At 52.7% G+C, this 11,561-nt stretch overlaps 4 protein-coding genes across 4 annotated transcripts; 3 read left to right on the forward strand and 1 right to left on the reverse strand.

Annotated features, from left to right (window-relative positions):
- Nucleotides 1–188: 188 nt before the first annotated feature.
- On the forward strand, nucleotides 189–3,099 carry COCSADRAFT_155567 (uncharacterized protein; the record flags this gene model as incomplete). The annotated part of the gene is made up of 3 exons (XM_007696528.1): nucleotides 189–344; nucleotides 484–1,883; nucleotides 1,932–3,099. The coding sequence occupies 3 exons, from the start codon at nucleotides 189–191 to the stop codon at nucleotides 3,097–3,099; spliced, it is 2,724 nt and encodes a 907-aa protein (XP_007694718.1).
- Nucleotides 3,100–4,095: 996 nt separating this feature from the next.
- On the forward strand, nucleotides 4,096–6,602 carry COCSADRAFT_21603 (uncharacterized protein; the record flags this gene model as incomplete). The annotated part of the gene is made up of 2 exons (XM_007695878.1): nucleotides 4,096–4,168; nucleotides 4,219–6,602. The coding sequence occupies 2 exons, from the start codon at nucleotides 4,096–4,098 to the stop codon at nucleotides 6,600–6,602; spliced, it is 2,457 nt and encodes an 818-aa protein (XP_007694068.1).
- A 1,467-nt stretch (nucleotides 6,603–8,069) lies between these two features.
- On the forward strand, nucleotides 8,070–10,158 carry COCSADRAFT_209447 (glycoside hydrolase family 61 protein). Its single transcript, XM_007696529.1, has 3 exons — nucleotides 8,070–8,283; nucleotides 8,333–8,420; nucleotides 8,479–10,158. The coding sequence occupies exons 1-3, from the start codon at nucleotides 8,185–8,187 to the stop codon at nucleotides 9,882–9,884; spliced, it is 1,593 nt and encodes a 530-aa protein (XP_007694719.1). The 5' UTR covers nucleotides 8,070–8,184; the 3' UTR covers nucleotides 9,885–10,158.
- A 274-nt stretch (nucleotides 10,159–10,432) lies between these two features.
- COCSADRAFT_76898 (uncharacterized protein) lies at nucleotides 10,433–11,287 on the reverse strand (the record flags this gene model as incomplete). Its single annotated transcript, XM_007696530.1, has 1 exon — nucleotides 10,433–11,287. One exon carries the CDS (start codon nucleotides 11,285–11,287, stop codon nucleotides 10,433–10,435), a length of 855 nt encoding a protein of 284 aa, XP_007694720.1.
- Between the last annotated feature and the right edge of the window lie 274 nt (nucleotides 11,288–11,561).

Consider the following 11,561-nt stretch of genomic DNA (forward strand, 5'->3'; position numbering starts at 1 on the left):
TACTACTCGCCCCTGCTTGGCCAGCCATGGTGAGGGCGCAATACTTACAGAGGCGTGGAAGACGGCAAGCCCACAGCTTTTCGCGGGCCGCTGATTAATGTTGTGCGCTGACTGAAGGGCCCGTCGGAGCGTGCGCCCCACCGTTCCCCCCGCATCTTGCATCTCCGGGAAACCTCCCAAGAGCTGTAATGGAGAACACCAGCACGGCGGAAGCGCAACCATCGACCACGGATACGCCCGCCAAGAAGGGACGACGAGGGAAACGGGACGCCGGGAGCGACGACTCGAAGAAGAGAAGGTGCATTTCTTCGGCCTGTGTGCCCTGCAGGAAGCGCAAGTCCAAAGTACGTACGTCGTCTTAGGTAACGGGAACTGCTCTGCTCGACTGCCTTTCTCCGGCCTCTATATCCCTTCTCCGCATGCCCACCAACCTTGTCGCTCTTACACCTCTTGTCGCCAGCCGTGCGCTAATCCGAGAAACAGTGCGACGGCACCACACCAGCCTGCTCGGCCTGTGCCGCCGTTTACAACACGCCATGCATCTACGATCCGAACTCGGACCACCGCCGCAAAGGTGTCTACAAAAAGGACATCGACAACCTCAAAACGCGCAATTCAACCCTCCAGACCCTTATACAAGCCATTCTCAATTATCCCGAGGACGCAGTTGCAGACCTAGTCCAGCAGATTCGCACATGTGAGAGTCTCGACTCGGTCGCTGAGGCCATTATTGCCAAGGAGAATGGAGAAGAGGATGACGATGAGCCCCTCAGTCCAATTGCACCGCCCGCAGCGGCGCCTCCAGAGGGAAGCTTTGAGAGCCAGCTGAGCGGCAAGATGGGCGAGCTGCGGCTCGAGGATGGTTCTACAAGATACATTGGCGGAACGTCGCATCTCATCTACCTAGGCAAGGGCAACGACACCGTTGACTCGCCCGACACGTATTCGGACGACCAGTTCCAAGAGACGCAGGACCCATTTTGCTCGTGGACTACCGTGACCTCGGACCCGGAGCTGGTGCAGCATCTGATCAGTATGTACTTTTGCTGGCACTATAGCTTCTTCACAACCCTATCCAAGAATTTGTTTCTGCAGGAGTTCAGGCTTGGCAAACCGCTGCCCGGATCTGGAAGGAAGAATCAGTACTGCTCGCCCTTACTGGTCAATGCCATGCTGGCACTCGGATGTCACTTCACGTCATGGCCTGCTGCCAGAGCCATACGCGATGATTCAGCAACGGCTGGAGACCATTTCTTCAGGGAGGCCAAGCGACTGATTATGGAGGATGATTTGCACGAGGTCCCTGCATTGACGACAGTGCAGGCTCTAGCTTTGATGTCCGTACGCGAAGCCGGTTGTGGGCGGGAAGCAAAAGGCTGGGTGTACAGCGGCATGTCCTTCCGGATGGCATGCGATCTCGGCCTCAATCTGGGCATGCATAGCAGGGATGTCATCGATGAGAACGAGGAAGATGCACGAAGGATCACATTTTGGGGCTGCTTCTTGTTCGACAAGTGTTGGAGCAACTACCTCGGGAGATTACCCCAATTGCCCAACACGATTCTCACAGTACCCAAATTCGACGTCTTCCCTGTTGAGGATGCAGAGACATGGAGTGCAGTCACAGACTCTGGTCTAAGTCAGGCACACTCGCAGCCTAGTAGGACGCGCGCAGTTGCTCTCCAAATTTCAAAGCTCTGCGAGATTTCTAGCGACTTGATGAATGCTTTCTACAACCCCATTGATATGGACAAGGCCAAGGGAAGACAGGCAGAGCTGAAAAAGCTCAGTGAGATACACATGAGGTTGGAGACGTGGAGACGGGAGCTCCCGAAAGAGCTAGAACCGAAAGAGGGTGGCTTGCCCCATATGCTTGTCATGCAGTAAGCATTATCCACCGTCGCTATCAACTTGTACTAATGACTGTGTAGCATGTTCTTTCAGTTGCTTTACATCCATCTCTTTCGTCCATTCCTAAAATACAACCCAAACAATTCACCACTTCCTGCCCATGTCTCTCCCCGAAAGCTCTGTACCCAGGCTGCTGCCATGATTTCCAAACTACTACGGTTATACAAGCGATCCCATGGCTTGCGGCAGATATGCAACATCTGCGTGTATATCGCGCACTCTGCTTGCACAATACATCTTCTCAATCTACCTGAGAAGAACGCAAAGCGTGACATCATCCATGGTGTCAAGCATCTGGAGGAGATAGCAGAAGGATGGCTGTGCGCTCGACGAACGCTTGGAATCCTCAGCGTACTGGCAAAGCGCTGGAACGTCGAGCTACCAGAAGAAGCTGCCACAGTGCTTTCCCGCACTGATGCCAAGTTTAGTCCCTGGAATGAGGTCAGCACTCCAAAAGCACAGCGCCGCGCGTCTGTACAGACCAACCAGCATCCTTCGCCAGCGGATCAGGCTTCACCGAGTCTCCAACCATACAGCATGAACATGGCCAAAATGACAGCACCACAACTGTACAACCGAATAGCCATAGCAAACAATAGCTCCGTAAGCTCTAACCCTTCTGCCCGTCCTTCTAGCACCCACTCTCTACCTCCCTCGGACCCAAACGCTCTGGCTTACATGCGTACTCAGCAATATCCCACTACACCCCAGAGTTATTCGGCTACCCTGAATGCTCCTACTCCAGCCTCGACACAAGGACGCCGATCCGTCGACGGCGGCAACACCACTGCTGGGAACTCGCCAAGTCAGCTGTTTGGTGGTGTTGATCAGCTACTACGCGAAGGCCAGGATTGGATCTACCGCGATCAAACACAACTTGCAACTGATTTCGAAAATTGGAACCCCCAAGGAGTAGATGATATAGCGAGTTGGTTTGCTAGTACAGCCAATCCTACAGGCATGTTCCAGCCTACAACTAATGTTGCTCCTAACACCAGCAATGAGATTAGTGGTGGTCCGGTGGGTGGCAGTGGTGATGATGGCGTCACAGCCGCTACCAATGGATATCCCAACGGAAGGTTCAACGGCAATGTCAATAATTCCAATGTAAATGGGTTTGGGACCATGGGACTCAATGGCGCAGGCTTGCAGGGATTTACCTACGATGAGCAGAGTTGGTATCAATGATGTGTTTTCATCAAGGATGGCATCACGTGTATACTCTTTTGGCAATTGCGCCTCTTGGGCTTAGGCTCACTCGAGGAGCTGTTGGAATTTCTCGTGTTGATTGTTTCGACTGTTCGTATATCTAGCGAGGATACACCCCGTTTGTTTTTTTCTTCGTTCTGGTGTATAGCAGGTTATTTTTCTTCTATTTAAGCAGTTTATTTGAGGAAAAAAGACAGAGGGAGAGGGACGTAATGAGAAATATGTACACGAATAGAGAAATTATACGTTACTTTGTCTTGTTGTTTTCGCTGCTGGCTGGGTCGGGTAGATGTATACGTGAAAGGAATGCGAGTGGTCAGATGAATGTTCCGCCGGATACTCGCCTAGTATAATCTCTCTGTGCCCCAGACACTACGGGCACGTGTTAAAGGTTCCTTCAAAGATTGATGGACACAAGGCTGAGCCGTATCTGGTGGCTTACCGCGCTGCACGAATGGTGCAACATCGTTATCGCCCCCAATGTCAGCAATGCCGCTTTGGTGTGCAATCTTTAGTAAGTCTGGAGTAGCGCTACTAGGATATCGTCCAGTGAATGGTTATGCTCCAAGGCGAAGCTTTGCTTAGATAAGCTGCTCCTGTCGTGAATGTGTGACAATCCAGGCAGCTGTGGGTCGCACTGTACTCCGCTCCGCTATGATATACACAGGCGCTCTGGCATTGAATATGCACAACATTTACGAGACTAAGACGGTGCAAAAAACACGTCGCAATGGGGCTACACAACACGTTTTCTCATTACAGCTTGGTCACATGCATGCGTGTGACCACACAACATTGGGCGACATGAGCACTTTCCGCCCCCAATCCCAATCAAATCCTCCGTTTCAAGCCACAATGACAAGCCTTCCAGCCCCGTCCATGATTTAACCACCCAGCTGTACCTCGCGACGCGTCCAGTGATGCGGCGTTTCATTTGTTTTCTAGGCACGGCGTGGACCCATTCCATCAGCTAGCATGATGAGCTTTGGAATCAGTATCGGAGACGTACTCAAAGTGTGCGAACTGGCGGGGAGGGTATACAAGAACTGTCAGTCGATTGGCAGCTCCGCAACTTCTAGTATGCTAATCGAAACGCAGGCCGCGACTGTCCTGGAGCGTACAAGACCTTGACAACTGAAACACGCAGTCTCACCAATCTCCTCGACGACATACAAGACAAGTTCGACAAGATACCGGAGAGTAAGCAGCAGCAACTTATCGAGGCGTATGCGCCATGCATCGGGGTCTTGGAAGAGCTCGACAAGCTCCTGTTGCACTACAATGGGCTTGACACAAAGAGCAAACGCGCTTGGGACCGTCTTAAATTTGACCCAGAAACTTTGCGAAACTTGCGCGAGCGGCTTGTTGCGAGCGTGGCGATGCTCAACACCTTCTATACCTCCCTGATACACGATGTCCAGGTCCTGATATTAGAGGCCTTGGAGAGACTGGAAAAGGATTATAGAGGCGGACATCGCGAAGAAAGCATTAGTTCGATTGAGCGACTCACTTCTGGCGCCCTGGAAAATGACACTGAAGATGACGACGAGGCATGGCGCCAGATCATCCGCGATTTAGAAGATGTCGGCATCTCTCAGCAGCAAGCTTTGGGCTATCGCGATGTCATTGTAGACTGGCTCGTCGCTGCAGTGAACGAAGGGAGACTTCTCGAGGATCGGCCGGAGCATGAGCCATACTCCTCAATGTCGCAAGATCTCAGACCGATACTTCCTGAAATTAATGTTGGAGAATCATCCAGTGGCCTGGACATGCCCACAATCGTCACGCCTATGAAGAGCAGTTGGTCACCACCATTAAGAACGCCTCCTCCCATACCCCGCCCACCGATACCACAGATTCATATGAGCTCAACTCCTTCGGTGACTTCACAAGCGCACTCTGTTACATCGTTGCCAATCATGCCATGGGATACTGATTCAGATAACTCTTCGCTGTATGCAGAGCCACATCGCTCAGCGGTTACCACCCCCTCTGTTCAATCCAATACCTTTCCAATTCGACGTGTGCCAGTTCCTCATGCAAGCGGGTTGCTCCGGGCGACGAATGCAGAAAGCCCTGACACAACGCTATCTACATCATCGCCTGTTTCTCGAACACAAACGCCCTCTATTCCTGCTCCTCCATTGGACAGCGATGCGCCCCCGTCATATTTCGAGGAAGGCACATCTATTACGATAGATCTCAACTGGACGGCTCATCAGGCAGTGGCTGCATGGGCTCGCCACGACTTTGTCAATGCAGAAAAGCATCTAGAGGACCAGTTAGCAGCTGTCGACCGCGGACAGAGGTGTATATCTGGTACCCAACCTGATCGTCGCATTCTCAAACATCTGCTCGGAGTATGCGCATCATTTACAGGGAAGTTTTCAAAGGCAAAGGGGCACTTTGAAAGCGTCTTTAATGGGACCTTTCTCTATCACCAGAATCTAGACGATGGCGACATAGCTGCTGCGCGATGGCTAGGAGACCTTTGTTTACATACTCAAGAACACGCAAACGCCATGCTCGCCTACAGTGTTGCTTACGAAGGATCCATGGGCCGCTATGGAGCGACCAGCGAACGTACCCGACGAGTGGCAACTGAGATAATACTCATCGATCAATGGCTGTTCGGGTTCAGGCGCATCGAGGCTACCCTCAACCTTAATCTTGACCCGACGAGTATCTTTCCATCAGCAAATGTTGTGGAGAAGAACAAGTTGATGATAAATGTCAAGAAGAGTGTGTACGAATTGGTCAGATCTACCAGCACCACACCAATCCCAGTGATATCCTTGGGGCGGCCAACATACAATCTCGACCCTCGACCGAGATACGAACTAAGATTGTCCGAAGGATTTCTCGTGGGACCCCTGATATCCCTCAGCACCTGGCCACTTCCATGGGATCCACTTTTCCATCCTACAGACGCTGTACAGCTAGACCGTTACATGAACACTGTGCGGTTTGCAGGTCAGCAGTCTAGATCTCTCTACGATCGCCAATTACCTACCAACTCACTGGGCGACTCCAAAAAGCTGCACTTTCTTACCAAAAGAGGCAGTCGGTGGTTGATTAGTGCTGTTGAACGAGGCCTCAACGAGATGGGGATTACGTATGCACACCATTGCTTTGAACCAGCGATAGTGTGTTGTCTCAACCAACAACGTGAAGGCGTGGCCTTCTCGGAGGGAGTGGAGATACGTTTTTGCAAATTATCATTTCGAGACGTATATGGGATCAAGGTGACGGATGTGAAGTGGGCCACTCGAAGGGTTGTGAGGCCCGGCGTGTACGGTGAGATACCGCCGAGGTTCCGCAGCGCAGCGGACTTTAGGGAAATTGTCAAAGGTGTGCTAGACAGAGCAGAGGAAGAAGAGAACGGTCTGCCAAAGCCTGTTCCCAACATACCTCTCGGCGTCTCCAATGGATACCAGCAGGCGCCCCACACATCACTGTACAAGCCACCCATGTATGGCTGAGTAGTCAAGTCATTTATTCTTCCGAGTCAATGTAATCTTTTTCCTGATTACCGTAGAGGTGCAGTAGGGAACCACGTGTTATATGGCCGAATTTGCAGTTTTGATAGTGGCACAGATCCGGATTCATTTGCGTGGCTTACATCTGGAGATTTTGCAGCGGCGAGACCCGTTTTCGAGCGTAACCACGTTTGGGCGATTACCCGAATGCTCGGCGGCTCGGGAAACCGGAAGATCGAGTTATTTTGGTGTTCGGAATAAGTGGTGCGGTGGGGTGTTACGAGCATTCGACATGTCAGGTTCCACGTGCGAGGATGGGATATTGAAGGGGCTGCTAGAAGAATCAACGTTTGCATCCGCCGTTCTCCCAACGGTCCACGTTGTCGAGCGTTTAGTTAATACGGCGCCACGGCTCAGGGTGAAGGGCAGTACGAGCGCCAACCCCTGCATGTATATGGGAAAGAAAAAACGAAGCAAGCGGTTACCCGGAGTTGGAGGCGCATGTTGTAGAAGGAAATGAAACCATGATTATCGTTGTTTGCGCCCAAGGACTCAGGAGGGGATTGGCGATGTCATTACTTTTGGATCGAGCAAAGGAGGAGGCGCAAATTTGGCCTTCAACACGGCCGTCGGAAGCGGGGGTAGCAATCAATTTGAGAACGGGCCTCTCTGTTAGCGTCACAAACGGATCTTTGCGATGGGAGGACTGGCGAAATGAGAGTCGGCCTGAGCAGCGATGATGTGGGCTCCCCTTCTGTAAGCGCCACGTTATTATAACGAGACCTCCTGAACCAAAAAAGTCGATAGCAATCTGAAGTCCCTAGCGCGCGCCCTGGGGCTGGATCTGCGCGGCTCGAGAACACAGCCGCTCCATATCGATAACCGCCCCCGCTCCTGACGGTATACAAGCGGCGCCTCGACACGCCTTGGGGCTGCCGATGGCCGTATATGAGGGGCGATGGCGCGAGAGAGTTGAAATGAGAGGCCTGGTACCTGACTTGGCGTCGTCTGCAAGGACGCCACTTAGCGGGCAAACCATTGCGGAATGTAGACTAGGTCGCTCGCTAACAGTCTTCGTTTGTGTTTCATGTTTCAGAAGCACAACCTCATCTCTCAGCTTAGTGGCCGACAGGGCTCGAGGCTGACTGCATCCTGCGCAACCAAGCGTCACTCCTAAAGGAAAATAATAACACTCCGCTGCAATGCCCGGCAGACGTGTCGCAGGGCCTCCAAGGGTGCCAAGGCATGCGCCGCCCGCAGGTAGCAACCGGGTGGAAATCACTCATCCGCGCATGCCCATCACCCGGCCTAGGCTCGGTGGCGGGTGTGATGGAGGAGTAAAAAGGCCCCGTCATCCCCAACTCTTCCTTTCCTCATCCCACAAGGACTCAAAAATCCAACTTGTTGCCTGTCTCTCTTTCAAAGGCTCTTTGTGGCCTGTTTCATTCCTTCACTGTCGCTAGCTCGGCACATTCATTCATTACCTTGAGTCCTAGTGACCAACCCTTGCAACCTCAGTTCGAGCGTCACTACCAAAAACACGTTGTTTTCTGCCCTTCAAGTCAACTGTTGAACATCCAATACCATGAAGACCCAATCTATCCTTTTTGCGGCCCTGGCCTCGGCCCCTGCTGCCCTTGCCCACACTGTCTTTACTGACTTTTACGTTGACGGCGTGCCTCAGGTATATGGTGTTAGTTATCTTGCATGCGGCTTGTACTAACAATAATCAGGGTGATGGTGTTGCTATTCGCATGAACCCTTCAGGAGAGCACACTAGCTCCCCTATTGGCAGTCTTGATAGCACTGACATGGCTTGCAGTATGTCCCCTTTATCTTGGTGCTCCCTTTGCGCACCATGGCTGACCAAAATTGCTAGATGTCCAGGGTACCAAAGGAGTTTCGCGCACCCAGCCCGTCCAGGATGGTTCCGTTCTTACCTTTGAGATTCGCGAGTGGCCCGATGACCCATCAAAGGAGCGCCTTGACCCTGGCCACAAGGGACCTTGCGCCGTCTACCTGAAGAAGGTCGAGGATGCCACCACTGACACTGCTGCTGGTGATGGCTGGTTCAAGATCTTTGACCAAGGCTACGACGCTGACTCCAAGCAATGGTGCACTGACAAGATCATTGCAAACAATGGTCTTCTGTCCGTCAAATTGCCCGAGAACCTTGTGCAAGGCGACTACCTCGCTCGTCCCGAGATTCTTGCTCTCCATGCTGCCAAAGACGGTGACCCACAGTTCTACACTGGCTGTGCCCAAATCTTCCTCAAGAGCACAGGCAACCTCGTTCCCGAGTCCACTGTATCTATCCCCGGACACGTCAAGTACAACGAGCCTTCGACCGACTTTGACATCTACAACACTCCTGCTACCAAGTACGTTGTGCCCGGCCCCAAAGTCGCCAAGCTCACTGCTGGCGCGACTAAGTCTTCCGCCACTGTCCAAACCAAGGGCCTTAAGTCTCAGGGCTGCGTCATGGAGAACGCAAACTGGTGTGCCAAGGAAGTCCAATCCTACACCGATGAGAAGGGATGCTGGGCTGCCGCTGAGGACTGCTGGGCTCAGAGCGATGTATGCTACGATTCCGCACCCCCGACTGGTGGCAAGAACTGCAAGCTCTGGCAAGAGAAGTGCACCGACATTGGCGCGCAGTGCAAGGCTGGCAACTGGGTCGGTCCTCCTAACAAGGGCAAGGACCTTACACCTGCCAAGAAGTCCATTGATGTAGGCCTCGTCATGCCCAACCAGGTCCAGCCTGCCGCGCCATCCAAGGAGACGCCAGCGCCTTCATCTGAAAAGGAGCAGGAGGAGCCAGAGTCCAAGCCTGAGCCCAAGCCTGAGACTAAGCCTGAAAACTCCGAGTACCAACCTGCGCCTGCACCTGCTAAGCCCGCTCCCGTTGCCGAGGCACCAAAGCCAACTCCCACCCCTGATGCGCCCGCAGCCCCAGCCAACGATGAGTACGACAGCCCTCCTTTCATGGAGCCCACCAACTACCCTGCTGCTCCCCCTCCAGCCCCCTCCAAGCAGCCCACCACCCTCAGCAAAGCCCCCATCTCCACCATCACCGTTGCCCCTTCATCGGCTGGTGGTCCCAAGCCTACCCAGCCCGCTTGCCCCAAGGGATACAAGTGCGTCTACGTGACTGACCTCGTCGTCGTCACTACCACCGTCTACGTGACTGAAGGAGCTGCGCCCACTGCTACCCCTACGCCTAGCTCGGGGAGCTACATGAAGCGTGCTCATCTTCATCCCAGGAGGCGTCTGCACCTCGCTTAAGTCTAAGCTGGTGACTGAAGATGTATATCTACAGCTATAACTTGGGAGTTCAGATCAAGGAAAACGGGTTACGTTCACGCCAACGCTATATGATTGGCAACTTTTGGTACTTGGGGTTGGGGTCTTGGCCGCGAAAAACAATTTTTTTTTTTACCTTTCTGCGACACTTTTGTTGTTCGCGAGTCAATGACTGGCTCTGTTCTTATGAGGGGGAATGGAATGTAGGATAGGAAGCAGACTTTTGTCTTATATTCTTTCTTTCTTTCTTTTTTCTCCTTTTTCTTCTCTTCTTCTTTTTGACCCTTTTTGACACAGATATGAATGAATCATGCTTGATATGACCATGACATAAAGATTGTGCTGCCTTCAATAACTGCTGTGATGTTGAAATTCTGGTGTACGTGTGCAGAGATGCTAAGGGGTAAGTGTGCGTCATTACAGATAGTTTGTCAAGGAAGAACAGAAATGTATTTGCTCTGTAGATCATGACTGTTGTTTTACCACTTGGCCCGGTGTTTGGCCAAAATTCTCCGCGCTCAGCTCTATTTTTATGTCTCACCCTCGATAGTGCGCACCTTGATGCTTCCATCTTGCATACCAAAGTAGACGGCGACGGGCTTCTGGCCCCCGCGGACAGTCTTTGTGCTTTGATCCTGCTCACGTAGCGCCTGTGCATCGATGCCATTCAGGCCCGAGAAAATACCAACCTCGAGGACACCGGTGAGGCCCTTGATGGCCCTGCTGAGGGTATTGACCTCCCACGTACCGTCCGTGCCATCACCCTTTCCTTTACCCGCTGCTACATCCGAGGATGTAAGCAATGGGGGAAAAGGCGCATCAATGATGTAAAAGTCCTGGTCCGTCTTCAGGGGTCCTGATTTCTCCAGTAGCGTCGTCCTTAGTTTAGGACCTGTTGATCCCAGCATCCTCAGTGCACCGGCGACCTTGAGCTGAGACAGGGGGGCGACCTCGATAGGGATGGTGGGCCAGTTTGTCAAGAGACGGTCCTGTCTTTTTCTGTAGTCTGCGACACAAACAAATTTTCTGGCGCGCTCAGCGACTAGCTTCTCCTGGAACAGACACGCGCCTCCTCCTTTTATGCAGTTGAGCTCTGCGTCGACTTCGTCGGCGCCGTCAAATGCTACGTCGAGCATGACGTGGTCGGGGAGACTGTCAAAGGAGATGGCAGTGAGGCCGGCATTAACGACCAGTTGGCGTGATTGGAAGCCGGTAGGGACGAAGAGAATGTTGGGGTTGGTCGATCGCTGCTTAATAGCCTCGACGACGTAGACAATGGTGGTGCCGGATCCAATTCCAACGTGGGTGGCTGCCGGATCGAAGTGGTCCGCTACGGCCTGTTGTGCAGCCGCACGTTTGGCAGCCTCGACATTTGTGTCGGTCATGGTATTCGCGGTTTTGAGTGATGTAGTATTATGGAAGTGCCTTGAAGATGGCGGATCGGGTTGATGGAGCGATTTTTGTAGAAGAGATTTGCCGGTGGTGTAGGCACGGGATGGATGTACAGCCAATCTAGGGATCGATAAATTTTGGAGGGGCAGTGGAGGCTTGAGATGACTGATGCTGCGGACTTGCTGATTTATACTGGCAGTGCAGACGGGGAGAGGTCTCCAGGGCATGAGCCGGCACACGTCGGTAGCCTTTCTCTGGGCTTTGATG

The sequence above is a fragment of the Bipolaris sorokiniana genome (genome assembly GCF_000338995.1).
Source record: "Bipolaris sorokiniana ND90Pr unplaced genomic scaffold COCSAscaffold_1, whole genome shotgun sequence".
NCBI classification, from domain to species: domain Eukaryota; kingdom Fungi; phylum Ascomycota; class Dothideomycetes; order Pleosporales; family Pleosporaceae; genus Bipolaris; species Bipolaris sorokiniana.

Bases quoted from the DNA above. Each gene is read 5' to 3' on its own strand.
- COCSADRAFT_209447 (XM_007696529.1), top strand. From the start codon at position 8,185: ATGAAGACCCAATCTATCCTTTTTGCGGCCCTGGCCTCGGCCCCTGCT. The intron at 8,284-8,332 runs GTATATGGTGTT...AACAATAATCAG, and splicing joins ACGTTGACGGCGTGCCTCAG to GGTGATGGTGTTGCTATTCG. The intron at 8,421-8,478 runs GTATGTCCCCTT...CAAAATTGCTAG, and splicing joins TAGCACTGACATGGCTTGCA to ATGTCCAGGGTACCAAAGGA.